Source organism: Ananas comosus, unplaced genomic scaffold (assembly GCF_001540865.1).
Source record: "Ananas comosus cultivar F153 unplaced genomic scaffold, ASM154086v1, whole genome shotgun sequence".
Taxonomy (NCBI): Eukaryota; Viridiplantae; Streptophyta; class Magnoliopsida; order Poales; family Bromeliaceae; genus Ananas; species Ananas comosus.
The window spans coordinates 1-14,425 of NW_017890779.1; the positions used below are offsets into that span (position 1 = coordinate 1).

The following is a 14,425-nucleotide window of genomic DNA, read 5'->3' on the forward strand; positions in this document are numbered from 1 at the left end:
TTGCCAATTGCATATAGTGCGTAGTGCTTGTGCAGAGTATTTCTGCATGATTACAATACTGCATTCAATTTAACAGATGAGCTTGTATTCAATTAAGTATCCATATGAATGTCAGTTTCGTAGCCGAATCGTATGGGCTTATATATTCTGTTTATGGTAAAGACAACTTTTATCGTTCGATATGTGATGGTCCCTCAGCTTTAACATTGCTATGATGCTCTTTCCTGTCGTTCTTTCTTTTTTTCTTTTTCTTGCTGCATGGTGTCGCGAGATGCAGTTAGGGAATTTCTGATTTGATTCTGCTTTGTAGCAATCACGATTTAAAGTTGTTAATATGGAGAATATTTAGTCCGTGCCTCTTCCTTTCTTTCAGTTTTCTGTGAATTTTGTAACTCATTGCTCAAGCTGTTGTATCCTATCTTGCTGATCTAAAACCTGTCTAAAACTAATTCTTCATGCTTCTGATTTTCAAATTCTCTCTTTACAAACTTGTCTCTGCAAGATATTCAAATGATTTGGTGATATTCTTATTGCCTTTTGGCAATTGGGCATTTCATGTTCATACTTGGAGGCTTGATTATCGCGATGCCGTCGGTGTCGAGTGTCCCTGTAATCTGAGATGTGTTCACGAAATGGCCGAGCATATGTATTACATTAGCAAATCTGGAGTTTTCAATGATTAAAAGCGCTCATCTCTGGTTGCGTAAGCTTTTAGAGAAGAACACTTGTTTCTTGTGGGATCGGAGACAAATGAGACCGAGAGTGCTGTTGGAACCAACATTTTCTACGAGGTGAGTTCTTAGGGAAAACTGTTATTTCTCAACTCAATCTACTTATGTTACTACAAATTAGGGTTGGTCTTCTTTACTAATGAAGTGTGATTTCCTCGATTCTGCGACCACAAATACAGGAACTTCCTCAGCAGGTTAGGGCATGTTTGCAAACGCGAAAGTTGAGCGCGTCGAAGCAGCAGAGTTTCGCCATCCGACTTCTTGCTGGACGAGTGCGAAGTTGAGTTCCACAGCCGTACCAAAACTGCCCATCCTGCTTTCACGGGTTGCGCAATTCATCCACAAGGTAAGCCCCAACCAAACAGCCCCTATCTAGCGCGTTAGTGTGAGGTAAAATATATTAATACACAAAAGCTGTGTTCACATGCATTAGCATCTTCTTCAGGGTATCTCTTAGGAGCCGTTTAGTTCAAAGTTTGTAATATTCCGAAAATATTGTATTATTATATATGAGGAATGACAAATAAGTTAATTTAGCTTATGGAAAAACTTTAAATACCACCTCTATGGTTTTCTTAGTTTAGTATCATGTGGTTTAAATTGTATCATCATTTTAGTATCTCGTGGTCTCGTTTTTCTCTTTCTATTATCTTCTAATTTTTTCGTTAAATCGGCGAGAAAGTTAAAATCACAAGTTACTGAAGTGAATATTCGATAAACCACGACGGGGTATCTAAAGTTTTTTTTTTTTTTCTATATGTTTTAATGGAGAGTTAACGAAAATGTTGACAGAAAGAGAAAAATAAAACTAACAGGTGATATACTTTAAATCAGAGCACTAAAGTGAAAAAATGCTAAACCATAGGGGGATTTTTTAAGTTTTCCCTTAACTAATAAATCTACCTGTGGTGAAACATTATGAAGAATTAGTATATTCTAATTATAAACTACTATTAATTTCCATCATAAAAATAATAATTTAGTATTTCTACCATCTAATATTCTATAGTGATTCCGCTGCTTCCCTAACGCTTTTACCGAACGCTTTTACCAACAATCCAACTTGAGTTAAATAATAATAACTCAAATAATTTCAATAGAAAATACAAAGAATTATTAGAATATTATAAATCACGAGCCAAACAGGCTGTTATTATTACCAAAGAAAGTGTTTGCTAATTGGTTGACGAAAAATATTAAAAGATGCTTATGGAGTAATTGTATATTTTCATTTAGTTCCCTTTCCATTCTCGTAGTTCATTTTCCTCAGATTTGATAAAATCACCGATCAATACAACGAACGTTACAACGGATTACAATCAATTTCCTAAGTTTAACAACAAAAAGAGGGAAAAAAAAAAAATAAACACTTCATAGCACATGCAACAGCAAGATAAATTATTCCGACAACCAAAGAACCCTACAAAGTCCTCCGATAAGGAGCCATGCATTTGCCAATCAAACTCATAACTACGATTGTGCGCATCATATCATACAATTCTACACCGAAGCAAGAGAGGGCAAAACAAAAGAACCATAGATAAGCGGAAAAAAGAAGCAGAATCAGCAGCAGTTCTCAACCAAAAATATCATCTGCGAAGCAAAGAATAACCAAATTTGATCTCAAGCATGGAGCCAAAATAGGCTTTCGAACCCTCGGTAAAAGCACAATTCTGAAGCTTCTTGTAACTCCCACATGAAATTGATGGCGTTAGAGATCAGTAGAAAAGCTATTATTGAAGCTTTGCTAAGATGAGCTCGACCGTGCCCGCCCACAGCTAGCACCCACAGATATAAGCACTCGGCGAAAATTAAATTGAGTTGATCGAAAAGTAGCCAAAATTAAATTATTTGTCCCACTTACAAGCACAGTAGAAAGTGCCTTGCTTCTACCGGGGACAGCCCTCATGCTAAAAGAAATCGAAACTTCAACCAAAGCGCTCGACTAAACGAGGCCAATGCATGATTTGGCTTGAATTTTCGGCTATCATACAATCCGCAGAGACATATCGAAAGCAAAATCAATACATCAATAGCCTCATCGAAATAAATCACTGTTGAATCACTAATTCCGATCGGGTGTTACTATCGAAAACTGTGAAATAAAAACAGTAGTTAGGATTATGAGGTGAGCTTCATGTTCCTCAGCATGTTTGTGAGAAGAGGAACCTTCGCGGGGGCCCGCTTCTTGTAATCCTTCGTTAAGGCCTCCACTGCCAGAGATTGGAGCTCGGAGCCTTCTTTCTCCTCCTTATTCCGCCCCTTTGTGAGTTGACTGATCGCTGCACTACACTGAAAAAAGGAAAAGGACAAAAAAAAAGTGTATATTGTGAATCTTGTTTTTATTACTGTAAAATGCTGAGAAAAATATTTGGATACTTCTTACCAAGCATACGCCATAGAGAGCTCGAGTGTTCTTGCCACCGGTCAGCTCGATCGTCAATGCATAGTACTTTTTGGCTGTTTGTAGATTTTCTAAACCCCCCATAGTATAAAGCACCTAACAAGTACAAGAGAATGATCAATGAGACAAAAGTCGCATAATTGCGTCAACAAGCTTTAGGAACAAGTATTCGATAAATCATGAAAAATAGAATACATAGGGGAATACATAAAAGGAAGAATATGAAATTACTAAAAAATAATAATAATAATAATAATACGGCAAGGAAGCACGAAAACTATGAGTGGACTGGGAAGGCATGTAGTAAAACTTAAATATGTGCCTAAAGATGAAACTTCCACTATTATAATAAAATCTCTGTAATTCCATAATATGATTGCTTTTGGAAAAGATGAGCCATGCATGCAATTCATGAATAGTGAATACTACGTATATGTTTGGTTCTTTTTATAATTTTGTATATCAGATAAACTGTCAAATTAGCTGATAAAATTCATGGTGATCAGATATCGTGCTCTGACGCAACAACATATTACAGGTGAGATACTTGCCTCTGCGTAGGCTAGATGATACAGAGGTACTGTTGGTTGAGCAAGTATTAACTCCTCGTAACAGAAGGCCGCTTGCTTATACCTAATTACGAAAAGAAACAACACGGCTTTAGTTAATGTGCACCGAATTAGAAATCTCACTTGCATGAATTATATTTGAACTCACATTTGTAGGGATACATAGATTTCTGCAAGCTCTCTCCAGGCATCATGATCTGCCATAAATCTGATGATAAATCAAACTATTTCAGCATTTCATTTGTGATTGTAGTCATACGAAAAAAAAGGATTCTAACAGCAGCATAGCAGGAAGAGGAAACTAATTGCATACATTTCCAGGTATTTATTGAGATAGTCGACAGCAGCTGAGATATTTCCTTGTGCCTTGGCCATAGCAACCCTCCTCTTCTGAGTTATCTAGAGATAGAGTTCTTAAAATGAGTGGCAGTTGGAGATATAAAAATATACTAATGATGCGTGGCTAGACCAGAGGGATCAAAAAGTAGTTCCAATCAAAAAGCAGCATTGGTGTTTTAGCCTTTCAAGCAATATTTCTTGGGCACCAAAAATCCCACATACTTAATTCAATAGCCCTGACTTCTGAAACAGCTTCTCTACTCCAAAAAGCAGCTGAGAGACACTTTGCAAACAAAAAAGAGTGGAGCTTTTGCTATGGGATGAAGTTGAAATAAGTTTTGGGCCCCCAGAACAAAAGTTCTGATTTGAAACTTTTGCTTCTGTTATAGCGAGAAGCAGTTGGACAATTATAGTTAGGAAGTTGTTACAGCTTTCTCTGAACAGCAGAACTAAACAGCACTCTTGCAAAAGCCCCAGCCAGACCAAATAGGTCATTAGATCCAGAATTGGCATTTTAAGAAGTGAATTTTACAATTACCTGATCAAATGGATTGTTCTCTAAAAGGAGTGCATAAGCTCTTTCAGCTTCAGCCCATGCTCCCCTTGCTTCATGCATCATCGCTTCTAATCTGCCTGAGAAAAATTTCCAAAGAAGCCAAGGCAAGACTAAGAGAAGGGATAGCACCAATAAGGATTTAAAGCTAATTTGCATATGAAATAGAAAGTGTACTGTGCATTAGAATCCTCCCATTTTGTAAATATACCACTGTACTACAAAAGGTTCCACACCTACGGAGTACATCAAGTCAACAATAACGTCGGCTAAAGTTGAAGCGGAAGGTAGAAGTAGAACTGCATTCAACTGTGTATTACTCAATTTACTCTGTGTTTTGAGGAAAAATTCTCAAGTGTCGGCAATCACTTGATAAATAGGCACCTTTTCAATGCATGAGTAAATGTTGAATTGTACATAAACTCCTGTAACTTACTGGCGTAGACCAGTAGATAGAAACTGAAATCTGTGATATGATATTTGTATCTTTACTTCATGATTGTTTAAGCAAATTCATGGTGAACCATCTTTTAAACACAATCTCAAGCCTACAGAAATCACCATATGATAGTCGCAAGAGGACTGATCTATTCTTACAGGCATTAACATGGCTCTGACATTATTGATTAAATAACCATATTTTATATTTCCTTTTCTCAACTCCCTTCAAATTACATCAAGAAGCCCTTAAGATAGATTTTTATAGGTAACGTTAGTTAGCTGCTCCCACCCACAAAGATGCTGCACCTATTACATTGTCGACCTATATGACAAAGACTAGTATATGTTATTTTATGAGATGCACCCTATGTTGTACCATTATTGTTAGTTCCTAACATTAGGATCTATGAAGACACCAAAAGCTCACCATGCTTATGATGTAGCATGCTAAAAATTCCATACTTTCTAGAACTTTATAATATAGTATGTGGTCATTTGTGCCAAATTCACAGCCCAATAAAAGAGGGATCATTTCAAAGTAGTCAGTTCCAAGCGGTAAAAGTTGTATACTACTTTACACGACTGAGGTATTATGCAGTTTGATGGCGATGTAATAGTACTCACCGACTCTGCCACTGGAGGGAAACTGCTTTGAAAGAGTCGCAATACAATCCTGCAAAATTAGAATAAGTAAAAATTAATTCACATTGCTTTCCAAAAAGAACATAACTAATGGCTAAATAAGATAGAGAACATCTGCTCTTACAATAAGTTTCAAAAAGGAACACGTTATTATCATATCCTTTTACTGGAGGAAGTACAAATTAGGAGTGGCAAAATATGAGATCATTCAACAAAGCAAAGAACATTGATAACGGCATTCTATGCCAACAATCTTGGTGGCCTTACCAAACTCTCTAATAAAGTATTTACTCTCCACAGTTTCGCAATGAAACATAACAGCTTAAAAAACTAATATAAACTCTACAAAATTTAAGGCACTCAAATATCACTAAGATCAAAAGCTACAACTTTTCTGAAACAGAACATTATAACATGCATGAACAATCAAGATTATCCTGTTCGTACTTCAATAATGTATGCTTATATCCTAATATTTATTATTTGCATTATAAAAGGAAAAAGGAAAAGAAAAATCCATCTAAAGGCTGCTACTGACGATCGGGACTATTGCTCCATAACGTATTTTCCTACAAGTAAATATCTAAGGGATGAAACACCATATTTTCTCAAAATTAGTTTGACTTCTTTTATTTTCGAAATACTTGGTTAGGCGGGCCACTGAATTAATCCTCAGATCCATACAGTAGGTGAATCTGAATATATGACACATAATCAGCATCTAATCGGGAATCCTTTCCAAATCATACCCAATATATCAGGTCAGATTTTTGCGTAGATGCACCATATTGGTTCCTAATGAATCCCAACATATATGTGATAATTGATGATTTCACCAGATGGCAGGTAACTAGGGCCCATTGCGGGTAAAAAGTAAGCAATTAATTAACAAGGCCAACAGAATGATGTACAGAAACCAAGAAAAGAAAGATAAATGAACACACCATGCATGGAAACAGTGTAAGATCTCTATAAACTACTTGCACGCACCTGAGACCAAATTTTTCGAAATAAATAGTACAACTAGACCAAAAACAATATGCAGGCAATAAGCAATTAACATTTTGTGATACAGCAAGTAAGACAATAACATGGACGAAGTAGAAAAGGTGGAAGTAGAGAAAACTTCGTATATGTGACTCAGAAAAATTTTCATTACCTTTGCAACATCAAGCTTCTGACAATCCATTGCAGCGATGGCTACTTGCTCATAGAGAGTCCATTCTGCATTAGTAAACAGTACAATGAGAATTACATTTTTGGTCTTAAAAACTGTTCAATCAGTTATATAAAGTGCCAAATCAAAGAAAGGTGATTGAATCACAAGTACAACACTTATGGTACTGAACAAACTGTGATAAATCTACATTAAAACAGTATAAAACTAATTGATTAACAATAATTTCAAGCGATGTGTACAGCCATTTGGCAGAATATCCGATGTTGAAAGATTCTCCATTACTAGTGGTTAGTGGCTGCTGACCATATTTCAAATCAAAAAAGCACATGTATATTGTGTCAGCAGTACAAAATATCGTCTTCTGTCTAAAGTGTGCCGTTCCAGCCAGTCCTCAGCACAAATCCATACCTCGACAGTCGACACATAATCCTTAGTAAATCCTTAGTGTTAATCAAATTCCCTTAGACAACTTTTTTTTTCCATATCTTCTATGACCAGTATCCTTTCAGGTTTGCACTACATAATAGATAAATGAATATATTAAACATAAACCAAAGCCTTTTACAACAACTTCTACACCAAACTAGTGTTCTTGTCAAACAAATCGCAAACTTGCATAAATTTCGCAGTTAAAAACACATCCTAAATGGGTTGTAAACTGTCTTATAGTCCTGAGTCTTGCAAAAGTCCTAACCTCAAAGTATTCATTAATGACCGAGATCGAACATAGAATAAAACCTAAGAACACACGGCACTAAGGTCACTTTTGAACAATCACTTACACAACTCGCACAAGGGCACCTGATTCAATCTACCAGGAGTTGAAGAATATAACCATGAGATCATATTGGACTAGCTACTGGGTTCTATCACTGCGCCTGTGTAATCCACTTTCCCTTCATTAAATTGATCCACTTATTAATCATAAAAATCCAAGCAAATGTAAAAGCCTAAGCCACCTATTCAAAGATCACAACTTTCACAATAGCAACCATTAAATTGAGATATTATTAACAAGAATTAAATCCACTCCACCAAAATAACCCCAGAATCCAAACAATCTCAACAAAATAACAAGATATCTAATTATTGGGATGAGAATCGCGTCGCGGGATCTAACAACAACCCAAAGAGATCGAAACGAGACCTTCTCCGCCGAGTTTGGATCGGGCCCTGGGATCGTTCAACAGGGCGAGTCCGTGGCGGAGCACCTGGTCGGATCGTCGGAGCTTGAGCTTGCGCACGAGGCACAGGTACTCCCACGCGCCGCCGCCGCCGTTCTCCACCTGGCTCTCCAACCGCCGCAGCCGCGCCTCCTCCGCCGCCCCCACCATCTCCGCCACCGCCTCCGCCGCTGCAAGATCGCCGGAGAGAGAGGAGACGCCAAAGAGAGAGAGAGAGAGAGAGAGAGAGAGAGAGAGAGAAGAGAGATCGGTGTGGTGGAGAGAGCGAGAGAGTCTCTTCGACTCGCCTTCGCTCGCTCCAAATAGGTCGCACGGTGATGTACCGAACCGGCTTGGGTTTGGGATGAAACCCGGTCCGGTTCTTCCGATTGTCGTCTGAACCGGATGAGCAAAACCCGGACCGGTTGGTCCAGATATCATTAACCTACTAGACCCGGTCTTTCGTGAACCAAACTTGATCTAAGGCCACAGCAATTTCGATATTTTTGATAGCTATCTACAAATTAGGAAAAAAAATTCAAAATTCAAAATTCAAAATTCAAAATTAAAAGTAGATAAATTTTTTATGACTATTTAATGCCCTAGTAATAAAAATTAAAAGTAGGTGATTTTTCATACAATTTAGTTTCTGGTCTATAGACCTCGGTCCACCGAATAATTCCCTAGCGAGTGTGCGCCTCATCATGCACCGGATCGTTGTGAAATGACGATAATACCCTTTTCGTGCCTTCGTGGACCCGTCACCACGCACGTGACCCCCCCCACGTGATTCCGTTTCCTAATCCACTCACTCTCTCTCTCTCTCTCTCTCTCTCTCTGTGGAGAATTGGGTCTGTAACAAATCTCAGATCCAAACCCTTCCCCTCCACCCCAAAAATCCGAGGCTAATCCGATCGGATCCCTCCCTCCCTCTTTCTAGGGTTGATGAGGACGAAGAGGGATCAGATCCACCGCATCGTCCTCCAATTCCAGCAGGTAAACCCTACTTTTTTCGTTTTGGATTTCGCCCTTCAATTTGCTGTAATTTGATGTGAATTGATGGATCTGGTGTTTAGTTTTGCTCGGATCTGAGAATTTCTATTGAGATGTTAGGGCTCGAGGGGTTTTCTTAATGAATCAGAGGAAAGGGCTGTTTTTTTTGGGCGGCGGCAATTAGGTTAATTTAGGGTTTAATTTGGGAATTGAGTTGGAGTGTAGCGGTAATTAGCTTTGGATCGAATGAGGATACCATCTTTTTGTAGAATTTGGATATGAAGGGTGTGAATTTTGGATTTATTCTATCTCGAAGCGTTCCGAATTAGTTGGGGCGAGCAGAGAATACCGAGATTTAGATTGCAGTAAGAAATTTAGTAAAAGGATATAGGATCATGCATATTTACTTAAATTGGTGGAGAATTTGATAGGTTGATAAGTATTGGTGGCCTCATTAACAAGCTATCGATTGCTCATTCACTGAATTTGGGATTTAGTTATGGGGCAAATTACTTGGTTTCAAAGAAGAGTAGATAAAAGAGTAGAACCGTTGTGGCCCGTGACAAATTAGTTTAATTTAGGGTTTAATTTGGAATTGAGTTGGAGTGTAGCGGTAATTAGCTTTGGATCGAATGAGGATACCATCTTTTTGTAGAATTTGGATAAGAAGGGTGTGAATTTTGGATTTATTCTATCTCGAAGCGTTCCGAATTAGTTGGGGCGAGCAGAGAATACCGAGATTTAGATTGCAGTAAGAAATTTAGTAAAAGGATATAGGATCATGCATATTTACTTAAATTGGTGGAGAATTTGATAGGTTGATAAGTATTGGTGGCCTCATTAACAAGCTATCGATTGCTCATTCACTGAATTTGGGATTTAGTTATGGGGCAAATTACTTGGTTTCAAAGAAGAGTAGATAAAAGAGTAGAACCGTTGTGGCCCGTGACAAATTAGTTTAATTTAGGGTTTAATTTGGAATTGAGTTGGAGTGTAGCGGTAATTAGCTTTGGATCGAATGAGGATACCATCTTTTTGTAGAATTTGGATAAGAAGGGTGTGAATTTTGGATTTATTCGATCTCGAAGCGTTCCGAATTAGTTGGGGCGAGCAAAGAATACCGAGATTTAGATTGCAGTAAGGAATGTAGTAAAAGGATATAGGATCATGCATATTTACTTAAATTGGTGCAGAATTTTGATAGGTTGATAAGTATTGGTGGCCTCATTGACAAGCTATCGATTGCTCATTCACTGAATTTGGGATTTAGTTATGGGGCGAATTACTTGGTTTCGAAGAAGAGTAGATAAAAGAGTAGAACAGTTGTGGCCCGTGACAAATTAGCCAATGTTTGGGGCATTTAGCACTTTTAAGAGATTTGTTTTTATGGTATTGGTGGGTTGTCATAAGTGTGTATTATATGGGTGGTTTAGATATATAATGCTCTGTTTTAGGCTTTGTTGAAATTCTTATAAGAGGAAGTATTGGATAAGTTTTAAATCATCAGGCAAATACGTCACAGGAAGATCTTTTGGTTTTTGACCGACCACGTAGCAGAATTTTCATGTGCTGTATATCATTCTCTTCTCATAATTATCTGGTATTTTCCCTATTGCCTGTGTGACTTTTGGCCCAACTGGAGCAGCTTGTTTATGTGCTCTCGCGGTAGAGCTGTTTGAAGTAGTGATGACTTGTTTAGTAAAATTCCTGAAATAGAAGCTTCAAGTATTTTGAGCTGCTGCTTCTGTGAGAAGCTCATTAAGTGCTTTAAAGGGTTTGTCGGAATATTTCCAGCAGACTTTACCTTACTTATCTTTTTTTTCATAGTCTGAAGGTAATGGTCATGGGTGGGAGTTGGACATTTGGCCTTACATCTTGTGGCTAGAAGTGAGATTAAATTAACTTCATTTAAATCCTTCTATTGCTTCTTTGCTATATAATTGTCATTTATTCAACACTTCTTGACACTTGGAAGAATTAAGTTCTTACTATGATTGTGATTGTCTGAAAATATTACAGAGTTTGTTGATGTTACAAGTTACAACTTGGTGGAGCATCTATGTATATTATGAGTTGCTGAAGGCCTTAAATTTTTGGCACCAATTCTACCAATCTTTGTTAAGTCTTTTTTTTTTCTCTTCCTCCCTCTGAGGGCATGCTTTGGACTGCTTGGCCAAAAGAGTCGCAAAAGGGAAAGGGAATAAATGAGCGATGAAATAACTGTGTTTACTTTATATTCATGTGCACTCAACAAAAGATATTGGACCACAAATAAATAATCCTTAAAATATAATGAATATAGTCTAAAGGGTGAAAGACTTTCATAACCTATATCTTTGCTGGTTGATCTTCGTTTTCCCTAGCTGTGTTACTATGCTGTTTTGTTATATAAGAAAGTTTTTTCCTTTGGAGATTTTAATTTTTCTTTTTCTTCCCCATGCAGTAGGAGAGCCTTATGAGCTGTTCCATTGTACATTTTCACCCTTCATATCGTGCTGTGAACATCATCATATACTGATTGTGGTGAGACTACAATGGGCCAAAGTCTGGGCTGTGAAAAGCTGGGGAAAAAAGCTAAAACAGATGCATTGACGAGCGCTTATTATTCCTCTCTCCTCCTCTGCCCTCTTGTCTTTTTCTGGGACTGCATCTTTCGCAAAATCAGGTACTCCTTCAGACCTGAATGTGTGTAGCTCTTTAGCGGGTATCTGTCAAGTAGGTTTCAGCTTCAAAAAGAGTTCAGAAACTTTGGAGATCTCCTTAAAGCGCACTTAGAAATTTAGAAATAAATTTATTCAGTTGAGATTAGGTAATAGAAAGATAGAAAAAGCCATGGAGAAAGCCGGGCGCGCCCAATCAGTAAAAGTCTTGAAGAAAGGAAAGAAGAAACAGGCCAAAGACGAGTTGGACCGCCTGAAACAAGCTGAGAAGAAAAAGCGGCGTCTAGAAAAAGCACTTGCGACCTCTGCGGCCATAATCTCTGAATTAGAAAAAAAGAAGCAGAAAAAGAAAGAAGAGCAGCAGCGGCTGGACGAGGAAGGAGCCGCGATAGCCGAAGCAGTTGCCCTTCAGGTCCTAATAGAAGAAGATGCGAACGAGCCCTGCCGTCATTTGATGCTTAAGGACTACAGAAAATTCGACCCTTGCAGCTATTCTAGCAGCATAAGCCCTTCAGTGGCATCTCAAAAGAGCTTTTCGACATATCCTTTTGGAGGACTGGGTTGGGAGGCCAGTGCTTATTCTTCTGGGGGGAATTGGACTGACTGGGGGGCCGGACAATCATTTCCTTCTCTTGGGTTTCATAGAGATAATATCTCTGCTCCGTATTTTGAAGAAACTGGCCAACAAACTGAGATCTCTCCTGGGTTCATAGCTGCTCAGGCCGTCTCTTCGTTGCAAATCGGCGATGATTCAAGTGAGGGACGATTCGCTTTGGGTAACCGCCTCAATTTTTACAGAGAGTTATAATGATATACTTTTCCGATAGGTTTTGTATATAGCTATGAGAGACTTCCTTTTTCCTCTCAAATGAGATATAGAGCGCGCTTCCGTGAATTGATGGCACTTTTATATTGTGTTGTTATGGTGTGCTAAAGGAGCTTGTATTGGTATCATTTTAGATATTTGTATTAATGGCTAGTTGTGAGTTATAGTTTGTCGTGTTTCGTTGATGTTGGTATGATAAAATTTCTACCTTACAGTATGTGGCATTGGTAAATTCTTTAGTAGTCTAATTTAAGTTTCTTTTTGTTTGGTATCATTTTGTGCGAATTTTGAGATGTGAAGGATCTTCTCTTTCTTCTTGTTCTGCGTCGTCTTCTTAGATTATTATTGAACTTTGGTTTGTTGAACTTGATGTGTTAATTGATGTATTAAACTTGAACATCTATTTCACTCAATCCACTCTATCACAAGCTTCATTTTATTTTCTAATGGAGGCATGGTGTGACTGATAGTTGACTCAGTTGTCATATTATTTTTAGGAAAAACTTTAAATACCATCCCACTTTAGTATCCTGTGGTTTAAAGTGTATCAAGTTCATATCCTATGAATTTTGTGTTTTTTTTTTTTGTTATTCCTTTTCACTAATTTTTTTTGTTAAATCAGTGACAAAATTAAAACTAAAGGATACTAAAGTGAATATTCGATAAACTATAGACGGGGAATCTGAAGATTTTTGTATATGATTTAACGAAAAGTTAACGAAGGGGCTGATGAAAAGAGAAAAATAAAATTTACGGGATACTAAATTGATTCACTTTAAATTACAAGATACTAAAGTAAAAAAGTGTGAAACCACTGGAGTGATATTTGAAGTTAATCTTTATTTTTATGCCATCTTTGGGAGATGGCATGACTACTTAATTTATTACCATGCCATGTTATGAGATAACATGGCAGATAACACGGCGGATAAATCATTGGAAGTATTATGATTTGGTCCGTGCGGAAGTTAGTTAAATAGTGTGGCTACTGATTCAATTACTATGTGGTCTCAAGCTACGATGCGGTAGTTGAATCATTATATCTATATTCTATAATAAAAGTTGAGCTGAAATGCTATCGGCAGCAAACGAACTTCGTTATCATTCATTTATTTTTGATGATGAAGCCTCCAAACCAACGATCGTTATAGTTGAGCATAATCTATACCACTTGAAGTTTTAAAAATTAAATTTCAAATTTTTTCGACATCATTGGCCTAATGATCAAAGAATTTCAAAATTTGTAATTTCAAAGGTCGATGTAAGATGTTTTCTCGTTTAACGGCGTAAAGATATCCAAATTAATTGAATTTTGGTTAGAAAATTGTTTAAACTATTTAAAAGAAGATCTACACTCTTAATCTGAATTATATCATCACTTTCTAAAAGATATTTTATTTTTGTATTCACTTGATGGACAAAAGAAGAATATCGAAAAGATATAAAATTTTATTTCTGAATACTTCAAGTGGTATAGATCATGTTCAATAGTACCGATCATCAATTTAGAGGCTCCATTATCGAAAATAAATAGATGACAATAAAACTCGTTTGCTCTCGAGAGTATTCTATTTCAACTTCTACAGTAATATATTATTTGACAATAACATCACATAAATAAAATAGCCTCTGAATGTGCCACGTCCCAATTTAAGGCACTAGCCAATGAGGGAGTGCCATGTGTCTTAAGAGAATATTGGACGTGCCCCGTGTTTATTTAAATATTTGTAGTATAATAATTTGTTTAAATATTTTTATATCACAAATATTATATCATATGTTTTATTGCGGTACTAATTATCAGATATTTCACTAATCATATACTGTACGATGTATGGAGTATTAATGTGCATTAGTTGCAACAAAAAATTTTTCCTCTCTCACAATAGACATCTAAACTGACTCATGTATATCCTAAATAAAT

General features: G+C 37.1%; 2 protein-coding genes across 3 annotated transcripts; one reads left to right on the plus strand and one right to left on the minus strand.

Annotated features, from left to right (window-relative positions):
* Nucleotides 1–2,521: 2,521 nt before the first annotated feature.
* On the minus strand, nt 2,522–8,247 carry LOC109704225 (ER membrane protein complex subunit 2-A-like). Of its 2 annotated transcripts, XM_020224990.1 has the most exons (10): nt 8,007–8,247; nt 6,839–6,903; nt 5,662–5,710; nt 4,582–4,676; nt 4,018–4,103; nt 3,853–3,912; nt 3,687–3,768; nt 3,118–3,231; nt 2,901–3,023; nt 2,522–2,826 (listed from the first exon to the last, which is right to left on the minus strand). In XM_020224990.1, exons 1-10 carry the CDS (start codon nt 8,191–8,193, stop codon nt 2,797–2,799), a joined length of 891 nt encoding a protein of 296 aa, XP_020080579.1. In that variant the 5' UTR covers nt 8,194–8,247; the 3' UTR covers nt 2,522–2,796. The 2 variants fall into 2 exon arrangements, with proteins under 2 accessions (XP_020080579.1, XP_020080578.1); XM_020224989.1 differs by having other exon boundaries at nt 2,522–3,023.
* Nucleotides 8,248–8,838: 591 nt separating this feature from the next.
* On the plus strand, nt 8,839–12,730 carry LOC109704227. The gene is made up of 2 exons (XM_020224992.1): nt 8,839–9,018; nt 11,459–12,730. Exon 2 carries the CDS (start codon nt 11,848–11,850, stop codon nt 12,481–12,483), a length of 636 nt encoding a protein of 211 aa, XP_020080581.1. The 5' UTR covers nt 8,839–9,018; nt 11,459–11,847; the 3' UTR covers nt 12,484–12,730.
* Nucleotides 12,731–14,425: the final 1,695 nt, after the last annotated feature.

Excerpts from the sequence above, each read along its gene's own strand:
- LOC109704225 (XM_020224989.1), bottom strand. The coding sequence starts at position 8,193 with ATGGTGGGGGCGGCGGAGGAGGCGCGGCTGCGGCGGTTGGAGAGCCAG. Across the intron at positions 4,677-5,661 it reads TCCCTCCAGTGGCAGAGTCG|GCAGATTAGAAGCGATGATG; the intron begins GTGAGTACTATT and ends AATTTTTCTCAG. Across the intron at positions 3,232-3,686 it reads ATCATCTAGCCTACGCAGAG|GTGCTTTATACTATGGGGGG; the intron begins GCAAGTATCTCA and ends TGTACTTGTTAG.
- LOC109704227 (XM_020224992.1), top strand. The coding sequence starts at position 11,848 with ATGGAGAAAGCCGGGCGCGCCCAATCAGTAAAAGTCTTGAAGAAAGGA.